At 35.7% G+C, this 20905-nt stretch overlaps 2 protein-coding genes across 5 annotated transcripts in view; both read right to left on the reverse strand.

Moving 5' to 3' along the window:
* LOC114650919 (ankyrin repeat and SOCS box protein 9-like) overlaps positions 1-20905 on the reverse strand; it is a 336765-nt gene that overhangs the window by 102572 nt on the left and 213288 nt on the right. The window lies entirely within an intron of this gene.
* The window catches only part of fancb (FA complementation group B), a 36171-nt gene that overhangs the window by 8651 nt on the left and 6615 nt on the right, over positions 1-20905 (reverse strand). For 2 of the 4 annotated variants that reach the window (XM_028800852.2, XM_028800853.2), the window contains exons 2-6: positions 19534-20486; positions 12008-12163; positions 11128-11217; positions 5647-5775; positions 996-1159 (exon numbers count right to left, since the gene is read on the reverse strand). In XM_028800852.2, coding sequence (XP_028656685.2) covers positions 996-1159; positions 5647-5775; positions 11128-11217; positions 12008-12163; positions 19534-20466 — 1472 coding nt within the window. In that variant the 5' untranslated portion in view covers positions 20467-20486. Of the gene's footprint in view, positions 1-995; positions 1160-5646; positions 5776-11127; positions 11218-12007; positions 12164-19533; positions 20531-20905 lie in introns of all 4 variants that reach the window. The other 2 variants (XM_028800854.2, XM_051927214.1) reach the window with 2 other exon arrangements.

The following is a 20905-nucleotide window of genomic DNA, read 5'->3' on the forward strand; positions in this document are numbered from 1 at the left end:
AACCTCCACCCAATTACATAGCAATTACATTAAACAAAATGTTATCTTTTTCAGATCTTATTTATAGTATCAGGATATTAAAACACTATGCATCTTCCTTTTAACACTGTAATACTTATAAATATCTGGAGTTCTTACAAATCAAAAGAAACAGAAACATTTACAACTTTAATTTATACTTAACATTGTGTTTAAAATGTTAAAAAAATGCCTGAAATTTTCGCAAATTACAAAATTATTTTTGTAACAGTTTTATTATGACATACTGAGAATCTGAAATGAACTTAAATATTTTGCTCTCACTTGTGTTTTACAATAGAGGCTAATGGGGCACGGGGCATCATCAGAAAATAAAAGCTTAAAAACCACACAGCTTTTTAAAGTAAGGGTCCTAAACTTCAGTCCACTACAGATATTGTAGTTCTCACCAAACCAACTTGAACACCATTATCTAAAGATTTGTGCTTATGGATTACATAAATGTAGAATACTTTTGTGATAAAATATTATGCATCTTTTACTTTTAATTTACTTCAACAAAAACATATCATAAAAAATATCATTTAGATTGCAATTTCATGTCATGAGCATTATGATAAAAGAACTTGTTTATTTAGTGAATGAATCACTCTACTGTAGATAGCCAATGTTTAATTTGGCTAGTGTGGATAAGTCAAACCTGCTGAGCATTTGTATCCTACAATAAAAACTAAACAGTGGTGCATGAATATGCACAGCTATGATCTTCTAAATCACTATGGCTGTCTAACAAAAAAAGGTTACTTTACGCTATCACACAGATTGTGCATTCATTTGGAAATTTATTACAGTATATTCATTTTATCTCTTACAAATAAAAGTGACTTTAAAGAAATATAAAATAATTTAACAACTATATATTTTTTGAAGACATATTTTTATGGTCATTTAAAGTTGCACCCTCTACACATTCCATATAATGCTTCTTGTATTCAGTTCTCAGCTGGACTACTTACAAGTAAGCTGCATCTTTCAGATTCACTCCCACAACCCAGCTGTCACCTATCACTCTCTGCCAAACCTTGTCTACAAGATCAGGAATCTTCTTGGGCACAGAGAGAATTTCAGAACTCGAGCTCTGAGAACACCTTTCCTCATCCCACAATGAGACCAATCTTTCCTGAAAAGATTAAAAAAAAAAAAAAAAAAGACAATATATATATTTTTAACAACTTCCAGCATTCCCAATATATTTTAACTAACATGATGCTGCAAATACAATTATAAAACTGAAAGGATTAGCAAACCTCATTCACTCAATGACTGGTAATTTGTTTATATACTAAAACAGATGTTTCGAAGTAAAGTAGTTAGGTATATAAGGTAGTTATACTCACTAATCATGATGCCAGAGACTGGTAAGTATCATTATTATCTCACTGACTTTGAATATTTTATTTCTGAATTATACATCCTAATGGTGACATTTAAAAAGTAAAATGATTCCAGTGCCCAGGGATATTTATCAGTTATTAGATCTAGCAACAATAAACAGTCTCAAGGGTCCATCTAAACCCTCAGTCCAGTGGAGCAGGATGCTATGATCCACACTATTATCCATCCATCCATTATCCAACCCGCTATATCCTAACTACAAGATCACTGGGGTCTGCTGGAGCCAATCCCAGCCAACACAGGGCACAAGGCAGGAAACAAACACCGGGCAGGGTGCCAGCCCACCACAGGGCACACACACACGCCCACACACCAAGCACACACTTGGGACAATTTAGAATCGCCAATGCACCTAACCTGCATGTCTTTGGACTGTGGGAGGAAACTGGAGTACCCGGCGGAAACACACACAGACACGGGGAGAACATGCAAACTCCACGCAGGGAGGACCCAGGAAGCGAACCCAGGTCTCCTAACTGCGAGGCAGCAGAGCTACCACTGCGCCACCGTGCCGCCACCACACTATTATCATGATGTTTTATTAGGCGTTTATTTATAAGGTGTCACTTGATGCCACTTTGCAACAGATATATAGTTTCCCAGGCACTTGTTACAGGGCCATTGGTACCACGGGATTTGTCATGTGTAAAAAGTAAATTCAAATGATAAATTGCCAGATTTTATTACCCTTAATAATGTTGCATTTAAAGAAATATTTTCATGTCCACAGGTGACTTGAGGCCATGAGGTTGATGCATTAAAGAAAAAGTTAAATGTAATGGGCAGGAGTTAAACCTAGATTTCTTGGTTGAAAGGCTAATGTGCTAAACCTCACAACCTGTGTGGCACTGCCTGACTCTATTAATAGTACAATGGGATCTAATTCAGACCACTTGCCATTCTGAAAGTGTAGCTCTTTTTACTATTATTTCCACATTTTGTTGTAAATTTAAAGTAGGGAAAAATTATGTTTAGAATAAATATGATCAGTGATTCTAGTTCATTATGAGATATGTGTCAATCAGTTAACATTGTAATTACAACTGCTTGTTTAGACCCTGAGCCCACCATCATCCTATGGGTGTGTGACAAGTACCTATGAGCAAAATTTTAAACCTGAGGCCTTAAAAAATAAAGTTGTGCAATATGACAAATAGAGGTTTTGGTTTATACTATAGATACTGTAGACTCCAGAGCTCTGATCATAATTTTAATTCCACTAGATGGCAGTAACACCCTGTAGATTTATGTACATTAGCGCTTCAGAGTTAGAAAATGAATTATAAAGAACATGTGATTATAAATTAAGTTATTATAGTGGGATTTGTTTAGTAACTTCTTACTGGATTATATTATAGCTCTGTCAAGTTCTCACTAATGGCCTTGAATTAATGTTACATCAAAAGTGATATGGGTAAGCATGTCTTAAGGCAATGTAACTTCTTTCAGTTAGCAAATGATAAGGTCTGTTTCTTACTTGATACATAATGACTTCAGCAGCTAAACTTCCTGTCCAACTCTCACCTTAGTATCAGAAGTAATTATCTTCAGTTAGTTAGAAAATCCACCCAAAGATCAACTGACACTAAAACTAGTGTAGTATGCCAAACAGAGATGTTTGATCATGGCCAAGATTGAAAAGATATGCACAGGAAGAACTCTAGCCACACTTCCAATAGTGAAAAACTCACTTAAACAATAGATTAGAAAAATGCTAAAAATAACAACGCACCTCATTAACAGTTATTCAGTTTGGATAATCTAGGATTACTTTAAAAGATAATCCTGTGCCTTCTAAGACCAATGCACATGATGATGACAATTTCTTGCCTTACAGATTAAGCTCATGAAAGTCAATACCTTAACAGAATTTGTTTAGGAAGTCGTCATATATTAGAAACAATTCAGACAGACATTTAAACTAGGATCTTGGTTATTTGAAACAAAAGTAGCTTGTAGAAATGAAATATGTACAAATAGCACAATGAAATTTGAGAACATTATTAACACAAATCCAATTAATGAGAGCTGATGGACTGCTGTGTCTTTTGCTTCCTACAAACATGATAATGGTGTTCAATGTTAAAACCATTTGCATTTTTGTCCCATGACTTGGGATACCAATTGATAAAGTGTTCTCATTTTTACCTTCGAAGTTTGTTTTAATCAGCTGTCATGATTACCAATTACAGTATACTTCAACCAGACATGAAGACGGCACAAGTTTGATGATATGATGATGTATGCATTAACAAAACTACTTATTTATATGGGAAATTTACAGTTTCAATATAATGCATCCAAAGTAACATAAGCATATATCTGGTGCAACTGGAGGTACTTACATTCTTGATCATTGCTACACAAGTAAAAATGATGCTTACTCCTCAATTCCCCATCTTTACTTCTACCAGTCAAACCATTTCAATTACTTTTCATACCTTTTAAAATAGAATATGATGCATGAGAAGTAAACAATGGCTGAACCACTACAGGGCTACTTTGAGCCTGTGGTCTAGTCCAGGGGTAGGCAAAGTCGGTCCTTGAGAGCCGCAGTGGCTGCAGGTTTTTGTTCCAACCCAATTGCTTCATTAGAAACCAATGATTGCCAATCTCAGACCTTATTTAATTTTATGGCTTGTTAGTCTACAATGTTAGGTTCTTAGCTTGTAGATTTTTTTTCCTTTCCAAGGGTATCATCCAAATGATTTGAAGCCTAAAACTAATCATTTTCAGTCTGTCACATTTTTCTATTAAGTGTTTTATTACATCAAATCAAAAAGTGCACGATGAACACACATGGAAATAAGTTAGATGGAGAACTGCTGGCCACTTTATTATTTACATCTTATTGCTAATAAGGAACCATTAACACACTGAATGTAGCTGTTTAAGATTGAAATAAGCAATTAAGGGAGGGGAAACTTAACAAGCAAGATCATTAAAATGAAGCATGAAACTTTCACTTAAGCAATAAGTGCTTCATCAGCAATAATTGACTGTTCATTAAGAAACTGGGTTGGAACAAAAACCTACAGCCACTGCGGCTCTCCAGGACCAACATTGCCTACCCCTGGTCTAGTCTATGTTTAAATAATCTTTATGTAGTTCCAAACTATAACAAAAAATGCATGGATAATTGTGTACAAATGAAATAATAAATGCTGCCTGTCAAAGAGGCAGACATGAAGAAAAAATTGAAAAAAGGCCATATTTCTAAGATGTAAATCTGGCAGAGTCCTTGGCCATGTCCTCAAACCTTATATAAATCAGCCGGTGTCATAAAAAAAAATTGAAATCTTCCACTTAACTGGGCCTTTTTGCCTTGGTGCAACATTGTCATTGTGACCTGTGATTACCTGGTAAGTTGAAGAGCTAAGATCTGTGGATGTAGCAGAATATTTTTTGTTAAGCAAATTTATCACCTTTGCCTGTACTTAAGTCACTTCCTCATGAATAAATGTGTTTTCCTTTACCTTTTCACCCACTGGGAACTTCTTCCCAATTGTATTTATTGCTGCAGTTACCCTGTACAAAATCATGTGACACAGAGAAGCTGCAGTCTTCATCCACTCTTCAAGGGAAATGTATGGCATCTCAATGCTGAAAATACAACTTAACACTAACAATAAAGAAGAACTTGAGGGACTAGTGATAGCAGACATTGTATATTTTAGACCCATGCAATTTTCCTTATTGGCATAAGATGAGTAACACCTTACAATATTATTTCAACACAGTGGTGATTTAATACTATGCATACATTTATAATTTTAAGTAAACTGTATAATAATTATTGAGCAATTTTATACTTAATATGTAACAAACTTCAGTCAACTTGATTAGAAACCAAGAATTAATCCTGGATGTTGTACTGAACTAAAGTAAATATGGCAATTAACCTATCATGGAAGTCTTTGGAAAGCAGAATACTTGAAGAAAACCAGTTTGAACTTGGGTAAAAATGGGACCAGCACAAGCAACTAAAAAGAAATCATAGTGCCCTCATGTAAACGCCTACACTGTAAATTTAACTAATTTATCTTATGGTTTAAATCCCTTTGACATATATTTATATTTTGTCTAAATTTGTTCTTATATGCAAAACAAAAAGTCAAACCACAATGGTTATGTGGAAATCGGGTCAAAGGTATTTGTTATAAAGAACACTGGCAAGGAAAAAAAACACAACAAGACAAAAGTGATTTTTACCTCTTCAGTATCTGACAAGGAATACTCTTGTCCATATACAAGATTCATTAATGCTTTAGAAGATTTCATCAGTATTTGGTCTTTGACTTCCAATTGTTTTTGCAGTTCTTCAGTTAAGACCAAGCCAGACTGTAACATAAATTACAGACCAAATGATTAATGATGAATAAAAATTATTTTAAACACACAATGAACTATTTTGTGGATAATTTATCTGCATATTACATATACGTATGTTTCGATCGCAAAAAACAACATTCAGAATTAAAAGATTAGGAGGATAAAGAAAAAGGATGTGAAGTGACACGGAGTGTAAGAGTTTTAAGACTTCTTCATAACTCTTTGTGCTAATCAGTTAACTTTTTTGTTTCTTACTTGCAGATTGTGAAAAATAACACTATCCAGCCATTCATACTTCCAAACTCACTTAGCCAGAGGAGGGCTGAATGGAAGCTGGAGCCTATCCCAATAAGCATCGGACATACTGCAGGAACATTGGATGAAAACACACACAAACACAAACTGCACCCAAATTAGTATTGGTAAGCCACATATTCTGTACAGTATGTCTTTGGACTGTGGGTAAAAATCCACATTGACATAGTCATGTCACACACAAAGACTAATCTCCCTGCCTCCCTTGACCCCCTTCAGTTTGCATACCGCTCAAACAGGTCAACTGAGGATGCCATATGCTCTGCCCTTCACCTCTCCCTGACACATCTGGATAAAAAGACACACATGTCAGGATGCTATTCATAGACTTTAGCTCCGCCTTCAACATAATCACCACATCATTGAGTTTGCGGATGATACGACGGTGCTGGGACTGATACACAGCCCTGCTGGATACCTTGGGGGCCACGGGGAGTCGCTGTAGGGGGGCTCGCGGACTCTTATGTGCCCTATAACCCGGGAGTACGTCACGATCACGTGACAGGAAGGAACGACGTGCTCACAGGTTGAAGAAAAGTACTGTGCTTTGCATTTGCCATTCCAACAGATTGCACATCACAAACATTAACACTGCTATCGTTTTTTTCGTGTCTGCCGTTTCTATAGGAGGGTGACAATGAGTTAAATTCCAATGGATGTTTTTCAAAAGTTGACAAGCAATAAGCAAAAGGTATCACTGAAAACCACAGAAAACAAAAACAGCAAAAAAAAAAAAAAAAAAAAAGTACGAGGAAAGTTCGAAGAAAGAATTTTTTTTTACAATGTTTCTGTTTGGGGATCGTTGTGTAAATGTGTACAACTGAGCTGCGACCACAGATCTAACTGCTCTGTGGATGATTCATTCAAGCATTTCAAGGTCACTTCGTTGTAATGAAAGCATCTGCTGAATGTACTTCGTAGTAACGAGACTTCTATAGACTCGTGTCATATGGAGAAACTGTCGAGACCATAAAAATACTTTGTTGTAATACTCTCTTACCTCGGTCTTTCTCTTCTCTCTGTGCCGCTGCAAAGCCCTGCCCATCAAGCATTCTGAAAAGTCTGAGTGAGTCTCCGTTGCCGGCAGTTCTCTAGCGGCCCGGCTGTCAGACGGCTGCGGCCCGGTAGTGGGTCGCGGACCGGTGGTTGGGGACCCCTGCCCTAGAGGATACGGACGCTCGTCTAAAAAATGCTGAAAGATTACCTTCACATTGCTCCCGTCCTTGCGGCTGCTTTGTCAAGCGATATGCTTCCCGCACGGTGCTTCGCATACTTCAAAGCTCAAACAGTACCAATCGGTTTTTGATTGTTTGCTTTTCTCTCTCTCTCTCTCTCTCTGATATTCATACTTAAAAGCCCAAACAGCGCCTATTGATTTTTGATTGTTTGCTTTTTTCTCTCTCTCTCTGACATTCTCTGCTCCTGACGCGCACTCCTTTGAAGAGGAAGATATATTTGCATTCTTTTAATTGTGAGACGGAATTGTCATCTCTGTCTTGTCATGGAGCACGTTTAAACTTTTGAAAAAGAGACAAATGTTTGTTTGCAGCGTTTGAATAAAGTCCCTGTCTCTCTACAACCTCCAATGTTTCTGTGCAAATCTGTGAACCAAGCATGACAATATAAAAATAACCATATAAACATATGGTTTGTACTTCGCGGATTTTCACCTATCGCGGGGGGTTCTGGAACGCAACCCCCGCAATCGAGGAGGGATCACTGTACTATACATTGCATCAATGTTCATATTGCTTACTACACGTCAATATTGCTGCTACTTCTTTGTCTTGTCTTTGCAATGTCTTGTTTTGTTTGTGTTTTAATTTTAAATTTAAATTTTAATTCTATTTTTAATTTATTATTTGCACTTCATGTTGTTACACTGTGGACCCTGAGCTTCGCAATTTCTTCTATCTGTATACTTGTATATGGTTGAGATGACAAAGTTCGCTTTGACTTGACTTTGAAGAACATGAAAACTCCACACAGGGAGCACCCAGGGCATGAACCCTATGCCTTCCAAAAATAACACTATGTCATCAATACCATAAGTCAATCTTCATCAACCTAAGTATGGGATAATATCACAGTCTACATAACATGTTGACCCACAACACGGAATAACTGAATTGAGAAGAGCAAAGTTTACAAATCCATTGCATAATCTGTGTAAGTTTACATTTGCTAAATTGGCTGACACCTTTATCCAAGGAAACCCAAAACATTTCAGATACAATTGATTACATTTCTTTTTGTTTTTGGGAATTGGAGCACAGGCAGGTGAAATGACGTGTTCATGGTCACAGAGTGTCAGTAATTGGATTTGAACCCACAACCTCAGGGTTTGTCCAAAGTCTTAAACATACACCCAGCCTATAAGTTATCTTTGAATGGCAGTATAAAAGAAAATGTTAATGGTGAATAAACATAAGTGTTTGCTCAATTGAATAGTATGTAAGTTTAACACTGTTACACAGATAAAGGAAACTTTTGTTTCCATAAGATGACAGGTTAATACTAAATTCTAAATACTCTGCTATATTTCTACTCTGACAATAAGATGATCTCAGATTTCTAGATAGTTAGATCGAAGCATCACCTGTTAGACAGGTTAGACTGCCTGAAAGCAAAGGATTTGAGGCATAGTTTTCTGACTGTATGTGCATATGTCAAACTGTGTGTCTTAGTGTATGTGTTAATTTACAGAAACCTAAACAAATGTAATTAAGACACTGAAGTCTTAAACAGAAAAACCACCGACATCCTTTATTTTTTGTGTGAACTGCTTGCTTTGAATTTCATTAAAACTTTTAAAACAAAGATATTTGGACTGTGGATATTTTATATATGTATCACATTTAACCCTCAAACCTTTCAAGTAGCTGTATTTGGAATGGCTTTGGAAACACTTGACAAATGCAGCTACAATCTAAATACATTAATCAGGAAACTTTTTTTGTGTACTAATAATGAAGGTCTGTAACATACATTTACTTGGCATTTCATGTTTGTGGTCAAATTTTTATTGAATCAAGTATTTACAAGAAATGAATGATTACAAATTACTTTATAACAAGTCTATAAAAAAAGAACTACCTCGAAGGTGTACTCCCTCACAAAAGATCTGTCAGGAAGGATCAAGAAAATAAGGAGTTGCCAAGACACATTGAAGAGAGTGTGGCAGCCCAACCATCTGGTCAGAAAGTAAACTCCTAAATGGAGTGGTGCGATTGGTGTAAGGGATCCCAATTATCACTGACGACCAGCCATCCAGCTCACAATTTTTCTGTGCAGCTGACAACCACTTCTTGGAAAATGGATATCCCATTAACTCACAAAGCAAGGAGTGAAAAAGGGAACAGGTTATAGAAAAAGGATTTTCATAAAAACAGAATTAAAAGAATTAGGACATTTTTAGTGAAAGCCCAGGACAACCTTTTCAGCAATGGTACTTAAACATTCACTTACATGTAAGTGATAGAGCAGAAAGAAGAAGGAGGAAGATATGAAGTAAGAGTGGGGTATCATCAATAGAGAGCATCAAGGAAAGAGAGCCAGAGACAAAAGACAAGAAGGGGAGATACAGGATGAAAGTTCTAGCAGTATTGAGAAGACAGATGGGTCGAGCCAGTTCCACATATTAATGTTTACAGGATGCAAGATGCTGATAATTACTGGTTTTTGGAATATGATGGGATACATTTAAAATTAATATTCTGAGATTTTGGGATTGGGGTATCAAAACCATGGTTATAAATAGTTTGTAATCACCTGTAATCTGCTTTACACAAACCAGCATACATTGTAGCTACTGGCGTCATACAGACAGACAAGGAAAAATGGAAATCAAAAATAGAGTGGAAGAAAAGATGAGCAGTTACTGGAATTACACATCTTTAGGATAAACCTAAGCTGAAATAAAAAGGGAGGAACAATAAATTTGAATGCACCAAAACCCATGTTTTTTTAAAAAAAAGACTCCTTTTTTAAAGCATGTTAATATACTATGGAATTTAGGAAGGATAGAAGAAGGAAGAAGCTTCCACCAATTGAAACACCATCACTTTAGATGACTAGAAGATCAATGGAGAGCCAAGATGGCAGGTTAATGGGTGAGTCAATGAAACTGCAGATTCTGTGTAACCAATGATATAATTTTAAATCCGGTCATTACACTCTCATGTCTACCCAGCCATGGATTAATGCAGAGTGCTTATTAGTGATTCTTTTGCATTCTAGAGCTGGGCATGAAAGATCTGACCTTAGTCCATAATCTGACAAGAGTTCATATCAGTGGTTTAAGTCAAATTAAGTAATAATGCCATCAAAACCATATACAATCGATACATCCTGTTCAGAACACGCAATGTCAGAAGCATTGTTTGAGTTTGGGCCTATTTCTGTGGCTGAGGTTGCAGCAGCGATTAAAAAGGTTCTGAAGTAGCAAAGAGACCCAGGGGTGTTCAAGATTCAATCAGAAATTCTAAAAGCTGTGAAGAGATACTTTAAGGGTGTTTTGGTCAAAATCCCCTTTCAAAGCTAGGCAGAATAGACAGACTGTAGCTGTGATCCCATAAATGAATGAAAATAAAAGGTGTAATCCAGCCACTAAGGAATGTCTTCCAGGGAAGTACTATGCTGGTATACTGGAATGGAGACTGTATTCCATAGCTGAACCCTAGATCCAAGAGGAGCAATGTGAATAGGCACCGAGTCTGCAACAGCTAAGCTTCCATAGATATTTGAGGAGACATGGAAGTTTGACAAACCTGTATACATGTGCTTGGTTGACTTGAAGAAAATAAATGATATGTACTCAATAGTATCTTTTTGAAGGTGCTATAAGACTAAACAGTTTTGTGGACACTGCTGCAGGTTAATCAGTACCGTTACTTATGGAGAGTTGTTACAAATTTCATAGTAAGCTGAGCCCATTGACTTCAATGCAATTTCATCTTGTCTCCTTTTATTCAAGATTTTAGGGGTCATGTTGCCCTCTTACCTTTAATAAGGGCATCAGGACAATGTTTTAGGCATTTCACATACCTGTAGTCTTGCTTCTAATGCTTGCATTGTGATAAAGTAGTTTTCCTGTAGTGTATTATCAATGCTTAAATTGCAGTTTTCACTGTTACTCTGTAAGATAAGAGGACATGTTATATATCTACCTTTATAATCATGTAGAGCATATTGAAAATTTTCTAATTAAATTGGAAATACATGCACAACAATGTCATTGGTATATAAAGACTAGACAAAGCTCAAAGTTTATGCAGTCAAATGTGGTCTTGTCATAAAAAAATGAATTGGTTCAAGAGAAGCAAACAACAATACAGATCATCTGTTTTCTTGACCATCCTGCTTGATTTCAACATTTTAAGTTTAAACGTTTGTTGCCTCTTGCTGTTCCTACATGTTAACCAGGTGATGGACACCTGTGGAAATGCAGCATCTGAAATCCAACTTAGAACCTGTGGAAATATCTGTGGGTAAGACAATTGCCTAATCATGTCTTTACAAAATGAACTACACACTCTGGTGAATAGGTTGATTTCTTCTTCATTTGCCTTTTTCAGCTGTTTGGTTTGGGAACATGAGCAAACATTAAAAGTTAACTGCAGCTTTACTCTATATTGCTGAAGTCTCTACTTGTCATAGTGGGATGTAAAAGAGAATAGTGTTCAGCTAAAGATAATAAGTGAAATACCCATTTCTCAGGACAAATACACTGCAGAAAACATTTACAGTTAAGTAACTTTACATAAAATGTGGCTGCTTAGTGAAAGTATTCATTTATACCACACAGACATACAGAATTTATTTTTCATCTTTACTAGTATTTAATTGACAAATGATGTAGTAATGTGCTCTTCTGACCATCACTACCATTTCATTCCTTTAGGAAAATGAAAAAAAAATAACTTACTGTGAAGGTAATCTCACAAACATCTGTCAAAGTAAAATTCTCCAAATTATCTTCAATGACGGACGAGTTCTCAAAAATTAATAAAATCTGATCTGACCCACAGCAAGCAAAATCATCAATGTGTATTGCTTGGACATTCTGCCAGCTGGACACAACCTTAAATAAAAAACAAAAGTATAAAAAGTTACCTTGTTTGCTGCTGATATTCTTTTCATATACAAATGGATACACATACTGTATTACAAAATTAGGGCTGCAGGAAACAAATATTTTGATAATCGATTACTTTCATCCTATCTGTACAGTGCCTTGATGTAGATAGTGATGAATCTACTATGACTTGAAGGTCCTTCTTAAAGGATACCTTACAATTACTTACATTAAATTTAATCCACCACAAATCTGCTCAAATGTGCTTTGGCAGTACTTTTGTCACTCAGCCACTATCATCTCTGTAAACATTCCTTATATAAAAAGTCAGAAAGAGAGCAAAGAGAAATCTCTTGCTCAAGTACCGCACTAATCACAGATCATCAAATATTTATACATAGTATGTATATTATACACATTGTATAATTTAATTCATTTGTAATGGTTCCAAATAATGTATACATGCTTTTTCACATTTGCAACAGTGTATAATGTGTGTGCATATTTATTTTGAAACATTCACAAGTAAGGTATGTATTTGGGGCTGGGCAACTCATAGTTTTCATCCAGTATTCTTAAAACTTTCTTGAATCCTTTTTTCCCCTACAGGTACTTAACAAGGCCAGCACTAAAGAGAAAGTTATAAAAGAAGGCTTGAAAATCTGTGGAAGGCAGTTATATTTTAGGGGAAACAAAGCCATGACAAACTACCCAGTGAAGCTTTCCTTTCACTTTCAGTCCCAATAAACAGTGAGAATTAGTGTAGTTATCTGACTGAAAAAAAGGAAGCCACTGCCTTTTCCCAAATGAACCAGGAATGAAACAGCTCATTAAACTAAAAAAACACAATAACCAAAAAAACAAAAAAGCCATTGTTGTCCTGTCATGGATGCACATGTTTCGATCATCTAGTGACATCTATTTGGTGAGCACTGAAATATGCACATAGCTTGCAATCAAGTGACAGTTATTCAACTACAGTCAAGTATTGGTGGACATTTAGTTTTAACCAGGTTGAAGTTTAGTAGGTTTAGTACAGCCGTCAACATATTATCAGAGTGGTGGCGCACAGCTGTCATTTCTGCCTCGCAGCACTAACCTGTATGGGATTTGCATGTATTGGCCATGTATTTACAGGTTGATCGGTATCAGTGTGTGTGTTTAACTGAGTACGACTCATTACCCATTTTAACACTGAATACTGGAAATGCCCCAATAATACTTTTCACTTAACAAAATAATTTTGTCCTTTGTGAAGTAAATAATATCCTTTTCCTTTTTCTATACTCTACCCGAGTCCCCTGGTAAACACTGGCCACTGTGCCACCAGATCACACCATTTTAAAATATCTGATTTAAAACTACACATCTGCGGTGGGATGGCACCCTGCCCAGGATTGTTTCCTGCCTTGTGCCCTGTGTTGGCTGGGATAGGCTCCAGCAGACCCCCGTGACCCTGTGTTTGGATTCAGCGGGTTGGAAAATGGATGGAAACTACACATCTGCTTTAATTAAAAGCTTCTGTTACTGGACTGCATGCAGCACAGCACACTCTTTTCAGCTTGGCTCTGCAATTAAGTCCTGCAAAGTATCGCCTAACCTACCCACTGAAGTTGCAATAATCACTGTCTTCCAGTGACCCTAACCTGGATAGATTAAATTTACCCCTCAGCACATGCAAGATTAAATTTATATGAATACATTACATTTTCAATTCTTTTCAGTTCATTACATGCTATAAATCTGAATTTTGGAATATCATTGGTACTGCGATGAGCCTGAAAATGGTGAACCACACATAACCTGTTCAAGACCATCAAAAGTTGAACTTACATAAATCTTTTAAATTTGACTACATATACAAATAAACACACAAACTGAAAGAGAACTGTAATACAAACATCAAAAAACTAACAGTATCGGTGCATGCCCACAAGGAACATATATTGTCTTAAAGGGGACAACAACAATAATTCAGTCCGAGTATGTTTACCACAATAATGAGCTTAACACAAAACACAAAAAATTTAAAAATATGTAATGTCTTTATAAACAGCAACAAAAATTTCAGTTAATTTTATGTTGCTGAAATAATGGGAGGCACCAGAAACAAAGCAAATGCAAACAGTGCTATATTAACTATACAATCAATATATGAAACAACTCCATCTTGTATGTGTTACCCTTCAGTGGTTTCATGTCATCGAGAATCCGCACTTGCTCCTCATTGTTTGGTCAAGCATGACCCTGAACCAGAATCCACCAGTCAACGTTAGTCCTCTAATGAATCTGGATCAGATGCCTCTCCTGATCATCACTTTTGTTTTGCCTCCATTTAATTGCTGCTTCATATCCAGCTCGGCGCTTAATCTTACACCTCACGCCTTCCTCTCTCTTTACCATGCTTCCTATTTTTCACGGAAGGCTTAAAATACTAAGGTAGTTAATACATTTTAAATATTCATTTATGGGTGTTTGAAAACTGGAATCATGTAAATTTACAAATTTCATCACTTAAATTACGGTACATTATCAAAAACAGAATTATTATAAAGTTAGACCGATTAACACATTGTTTTTTCTTTGAGCAAACACTATATACCACAGCGGACTGAAAATCAGCAAGTGAACACAGCACATGTTTGCCCTAGGTCCAAGTGAGATGTTCACCTTGTGGTGCACCGATCTTATGCTATCCTAAGAATGGCTACTTCGCTCCTGTAGTATAGAGATTACTGAACACAGTAGTATATCCTTTTGTTGGCTATAGTACTACGGTGTTGAACTGCGTTAGCCATTATGAATGTAGTGAAAAGTCAAGCAAAATGACACCTTTTATTGGCTAACTAAAATAAAAGGTGTAAATTTTCTTGACTTTTCACTACTTTTATTGGCTAGAAAAGCAAACATTTTTTTGGATACCAGTCTAAAAGTAAAACAAACACAACTCTGTTCAAAACATCAAAGAGTGCCACCTACAAACAGTTGTTGATCAAAACACAATTTTCGGCTGGCAAACCATATGATAGAATGAGCAAATAATGGAGGGATATAATGTGCTATTGTTTTACAAAAGGTATAGAACCAGTTCAGACTGTAAAAAAAGAAGGCTTTAGAAAGTTGATTTGAACCTTGGACCCATGATACTAGATAGCAAGCTGTAAATATTTCAGTCAAATGCATTCACCAGAACACCATACAAAATATCGTCACAGAGTTATTAACAAAATAAGCAATACTGTACTATTATCCCCAATGAAAAACTTCATCATCAAGTCAAACCACTCAGACATACTGTACAAGCAGTAAGTCTCACTCTTCACTATATTGAACACAACTGAAACTGAAAAACAGACGCTTTCAGAATTCTTACTTCACAGATTATCATACTGGGGAAATAACTGCAGGAGAGTTAAGGGAGGTTCTTTCATCTTTTGTTCTGAAAGAACTGCATCATATTTGTACAACTACTTACTGGAGAACAAATGTGACCAGAATGTTGGGGCTGAACAAATGAACAAGACTGGGCTGGTTTGGACACAGACTACACATTGCTATTGATAAATTTATATGGCCAAAACACAATGCTTGTTAGAAACTTCTGAAACATTGCATACAAAATTGATGGCTTGAATTGCTTTATTTGTTATTAATAAATTAGAAAGAGCAGCACTTAAGCCAGAAACTGCTAATAGGATGACATTTCAAGCAAAGAAATTACAAATAACATAGCGAATTTTAAATAAGCGTTCTAGAACTGGAACATTACAAAGCAAGAAAAAAATTAGGAAGTTCCAATTTTCACTAATAATTTAGAATTAACAGTTCTGTAGTCATTATAATTAACACTATTCTTGAAAAGGGACTTTTTGAAATCAAGATTAAAGTTTAGCTGTAGTAATTAAGATTCTTATAACATCCCAAGTACTTTACTGTATATATATATATATATATATATATATATATATACACACACACACAAACAGTAGAGTCTTGCTTATCCTACCTTCGCTTATCCAACATTCCTTATTATCTGACGTCCCACCACAAAAAAAAAAACAAAAAAACACATCAATAGGCAACAAGAACTGCAAGTTGTGAGCATAGTCTATTTTTTGTTGCTAAGTTCATTTTTTCAGTTAATTTTTTCTGTTGTTTTGTTGTAAAACATGATTACTAGGTTCGTAATGTGTAAAATTTTAACATAGTTTGATGTTTAAAAGACTTTTTCTTAACACCTCCCATTATCTGACATTTTCGCTTATCCGACGTTCTGCCGGCCCGTTTATGTTGGATAAGCGAGACTCTACTGTATATACACACACTCACACTGTGTTCTCCCTAGCGTCTTTTAGAGTGGTTTCCAAATTTAGCCAAACTAGCTCATATTGGGCTAGTGATCCCAGTGAGCATAGCTGAATGTGAAAGGGGGTTTTCTGCCTTTAAAAGGATCAAGACATGTTTGAGAAATCGCATGAATCAAAGCATGCTAAATAATCTCATGCTGATCTCCTTGGCGGGCCTAGATCCTGGGGACTTTGATTATGGAAAATCTGCAGACAACTGGGCCTCTAGGAAGGAAAGAAGAATAAATATTTAACTGAAGACACCTTCTGCGTATGCAAGAATATCATTATTTTTTCTTCATTAGGTTTCCCATACTTTTTTTTTTTTTTAATTGTTTTCACTTTTCTTCCTGACAGAGGCAATACTTGTGCCTCTTGGTTTATGTCATAACCATTGCTATTTAAAATTTTTGTTAGGGTTGCAGGATCCTGAATTGGATACCTCTTAAAATTTAATAAAAATATTCTGGCACAAGTGTCAAACCTTAAAAAAGGAAGTTATATTGAGCATTGGAAAATAATTAATAATAGTTAACTAATAAAAATAGTGCACATTTAAATTTTCCCCACCACCAAATTTCCCTGTCCTGCCCCACTCGGCTAGTTTTTCATGCCACCCAGCTGGAAAACATTTCTGGGGAGAACACTGATTATATATTTATTTTTCAATTTATACAGTTTCACCTTAGGTTTATCTCAAAAGCATTTATGGAAAAGAGAAAATATTTTCAGCAGGAAAAAGTCTCTCACCGTTTATTAGCATCATTGGGATTTTTCGAAAATATCATGATCTCAGTTTGAGGTCATATCACCCACTCCTACACGTTATGCACGTACTTAACCCCTTCATCACCAGCTCTCACTAGAAGCAGCCAGTTTTTTTTTCTTGCAATGTAACTCAATGATATTTTTCCCTCACACGTGCATATTGACACCACTGGGTAATCCTGAAATTTTCAGTATGCTGCCTGCTTCACAGAGAGTCCAGAATTCTCCTCTCAGCTCCCTTTAATTAACTTTGACAGGGAGATGAGAGGATACATTGAAGGCAGCATGTGTGCCTAGATGGCTTCTTCATATGTAGTAAAATATTTTGTCTTTAGATGTTGTACTGTTGGCACTGTCTACCTGAGTAAAACCAAATAATTTCCAAATAAACAGCAGAGTCTACACTATTTGTTCTAAACTATTTCTTCTCTAATCCTTGCTCCATTTTTAGCCACACTCATCACTACCACCAGTTAACATACAAGGAATATTTAAAAAGTCATTATTATTAAAAGCCTTTAACTAGATGTGCAGGTTAAATTTCAACCAGTTTTATAGTTAGAAGCCAGGCCTAGCAGATAACAAAATTTGGAATTTTGTTATATGGCTTGTTAAAGATTTGTCTTGGAAAAATGAAAGCACTATCACATTGTAGATTTTTCAGAACATTATCCATATATTTTATGGTCCAGAATAGATTTTTTTACCTCTTAGCCATTCCATTATCTCTCATTTATTTCAAAACATTGTATTAACACAGATAGTTCATAATGCATTTATACAGGTTTAAGTGGAGGCACGTTAGCTGGAAAGCAGGCGGTGCCATTTGCACCTCATTATTAACCAATAGAGAGTTAACAAAACAGGCAACAATTAAAACCTTAATTAGCTATTTGAAACTAAATTAGGAAATTAAGACTTCTGAATTGTAACAAATGAGCTAACTAAAACTAATCCAGAAAAAACATACTGCTTTACTTGTAAATAACTGGGTTCTAATTAAAAATTTGTGGAAAGCAAAACATGCAGCCATTGTGGACCACCAGGACCAGAGTTGAGTACCCTTGGTCTAAGAGGTCTCATAAATATGATCAATTGAATGTAAGTGTACTGATGGTGATTTTTATAGCCTATCCTAATCTACTTTTTTTGAAAGGTAATGAGCTAATTGTGTATTTGTCTGTTAATTTGAAAGTATGAGGTTGTGTCACACATACAACCCAGATTAGGATAAGACTAAAATTTAGCATTTTACACATTTATTAAAAATACTGACAATATTTTCATATAACTAATGTTCTATTTGTTCAGCTTTATCATGGTAGGCTGCTGTAGCTGATCCCATCAGCCCGTGATACAATATGACAACCTTCTCAGAACGGCGAATGATTCATTCATTCATTCACTGATGTTCACTAAATCAGAGAGATTTGGTAATTCAGTATTGAAATCTGTTTTATCAAATACAAGGCTGATCCATTTCCTTTCTTAAATTTTCCTATAGCTGTATTCATTTTTGAATGGCATGCTGAAAGAGTTAAAATGGACCAATTCCTTCAGCATGGCTCAAAACACTCATATACAGTGTTCTGTAGAATGCTTTGCTTTGAATCCAGCAGTATTGACAGCTTGGATTTTTTTCTTTCACACCACTTTTTAAAGAATATTTATCTTGCATAGTCACGCAACAATAAAAATCAGGTTCCCAAAGCTATGTGATTATTATATTCAAAGAACACAAGATATGTGAACCTAATATTTATTATAAACATGATACATTGCTGCATGTCAACTGGTGTAGATGCATATTACATTAGTGCTTAATTAAATTATTTTTGAAACTAAAGAAATCTTAAAAAACAGAAACATAGCAGCATAAAACAATATCATGGTTTGATAGGCCTCCTGCTCATGCTCTACTGGAATGTGATCTTTGCTCATTTATCAAGCACTTTTGAGGTTATCATAGGTTGTCACTAACTACCCTTGTCACTGTTATACCAATAGTGATATTATTGTACCATGAACAGTTTGTGATGATAATTTGTGTTGGTGGTGTGATGTCACCTTCTATCCAGGTAAAAATGACCATTAACATGCAAACCACATTCTCTGTTGTACTTGGCATTATTTTATCATTGATAAAATATGGATATTTAAGTAAATCCAAGACAAACTGTTGGTAATGGTTATGAATATGATGCAAAAATTATGGATAATTTCATATCTTGATTTAATCATATGCAATAAGCATTTACATACCTGCCAACACTCTTTCCGGACTGCACAGACCTTTCCAGAAGTAAACGCCACAACAAACAAAACCTCATTTCTACCTGTTGTGGCTTGGCGTATGTCAATTGGTCCATCAAATGGAAGTTGGCAGACTTTTTTTGGTGTGCCACCCTCAAAAAATATTAACTGGTTTTTGCTGGTTGCTGCAACAACTGAAGTTTCAAGATTATCTTCCGTGCCTTCGGCAGTTAGGATTAACAAATTTGTCACTACGGCACTGTATGCATGAGGCAGAAACAGAGCTCCATCAAATATACTTTGGGATTCCAAGAAATACACAATCAATTCATTACCCCAAACAGCCTGGTCAGATTGACTGTCATGTTCCTCTTCTGCTGTACATTCTCGAACTCCAACAATAGCAATCCCTTTTGTTTTTATTTCTCCAATAAACTTCACTGACGAGAAAGACACAGGGATGATTGAAATTATGTTTGATTTTGAAGATACACAATAAACATTGTTTCCATGAGTCCATAGAACTGTTGGTCCATTCAGCACTGTAACATTGTCAGTTACTTCATACTGTAATTTAAATTCTAAACATGGCTCAAGTATATTTGTACAGTGGAAGAGCAACAAAGAGTATTTGAAATTTGTCCTTTTCTTGCTGTTATGTTTCAGCAGGATACAGGGTTCTGAGAGTCCATTTTCTAAAACAGTAACAGTGGAGAAACACACTATTTCTGTGGTCACCATACTATGGCTGCAGAAAGTGGCATTTCCTTCAGAGGTACACACAAACTTGCTTTCTTCTTGACTAAAAGTCTTTCTTTTAAAGTGCAAATCAGACTTCCTTTCACCTTTTCCACTCATAATTTGAGCTTGAACCATTTTGAATGAAAGGATCTCTCCAAGGAAAGCGTGGGAAACGCATTGTACTCTGTCCTCTCCACTCATTTATACAGGGGTCCAATAAACTGCATAAGAGATTTCAAAGAACAGTTAGAATTTGTTAAAGCAGCTAGTGGAAGAAAAAACAAACAAAAAGAAAAAAAACAAAACATAAGGAATCGAAAATAAAACAGAAAAACAAAATAATAATGTGCAAGAAAAGACTCGATAAACCTGAAGGATGCAAACGTGTTTGTTCTAACATGTTTACTATAAAAATAGCTAATTTATGCATGTAAATTAAACACTTGCTGAAGAAGACAACTTAAGTGCTTGTTTACACTGTATATGCAGGATATTCACAATGTAACCTTTGATTTACAAATGATTTTTGAAGCAGACCGCACATTTTGTCTAGTACTGTATTTTAGATTGCAAACTTTACCTTCATAATGCAAAAGAGGTCATCAATTAAGACAACATAACACAATATCCTCAACTCTGC

The sequence above is a fragment of the Erpetoichthys calabaricus genome, chromosome 4, assembly GCF_900747795.2.
Source record: "Erpetoichthys calabaricus chromosome 4, fErpCal1.3, whole genome shotgun sequence".
Lineage (NCBI taxonomy): Eukaryota > Metazoa > Chordata > Cladistia > Polypteriformes > Polypteridae > Erpetoichthys > Erpetoichthys calabaricus.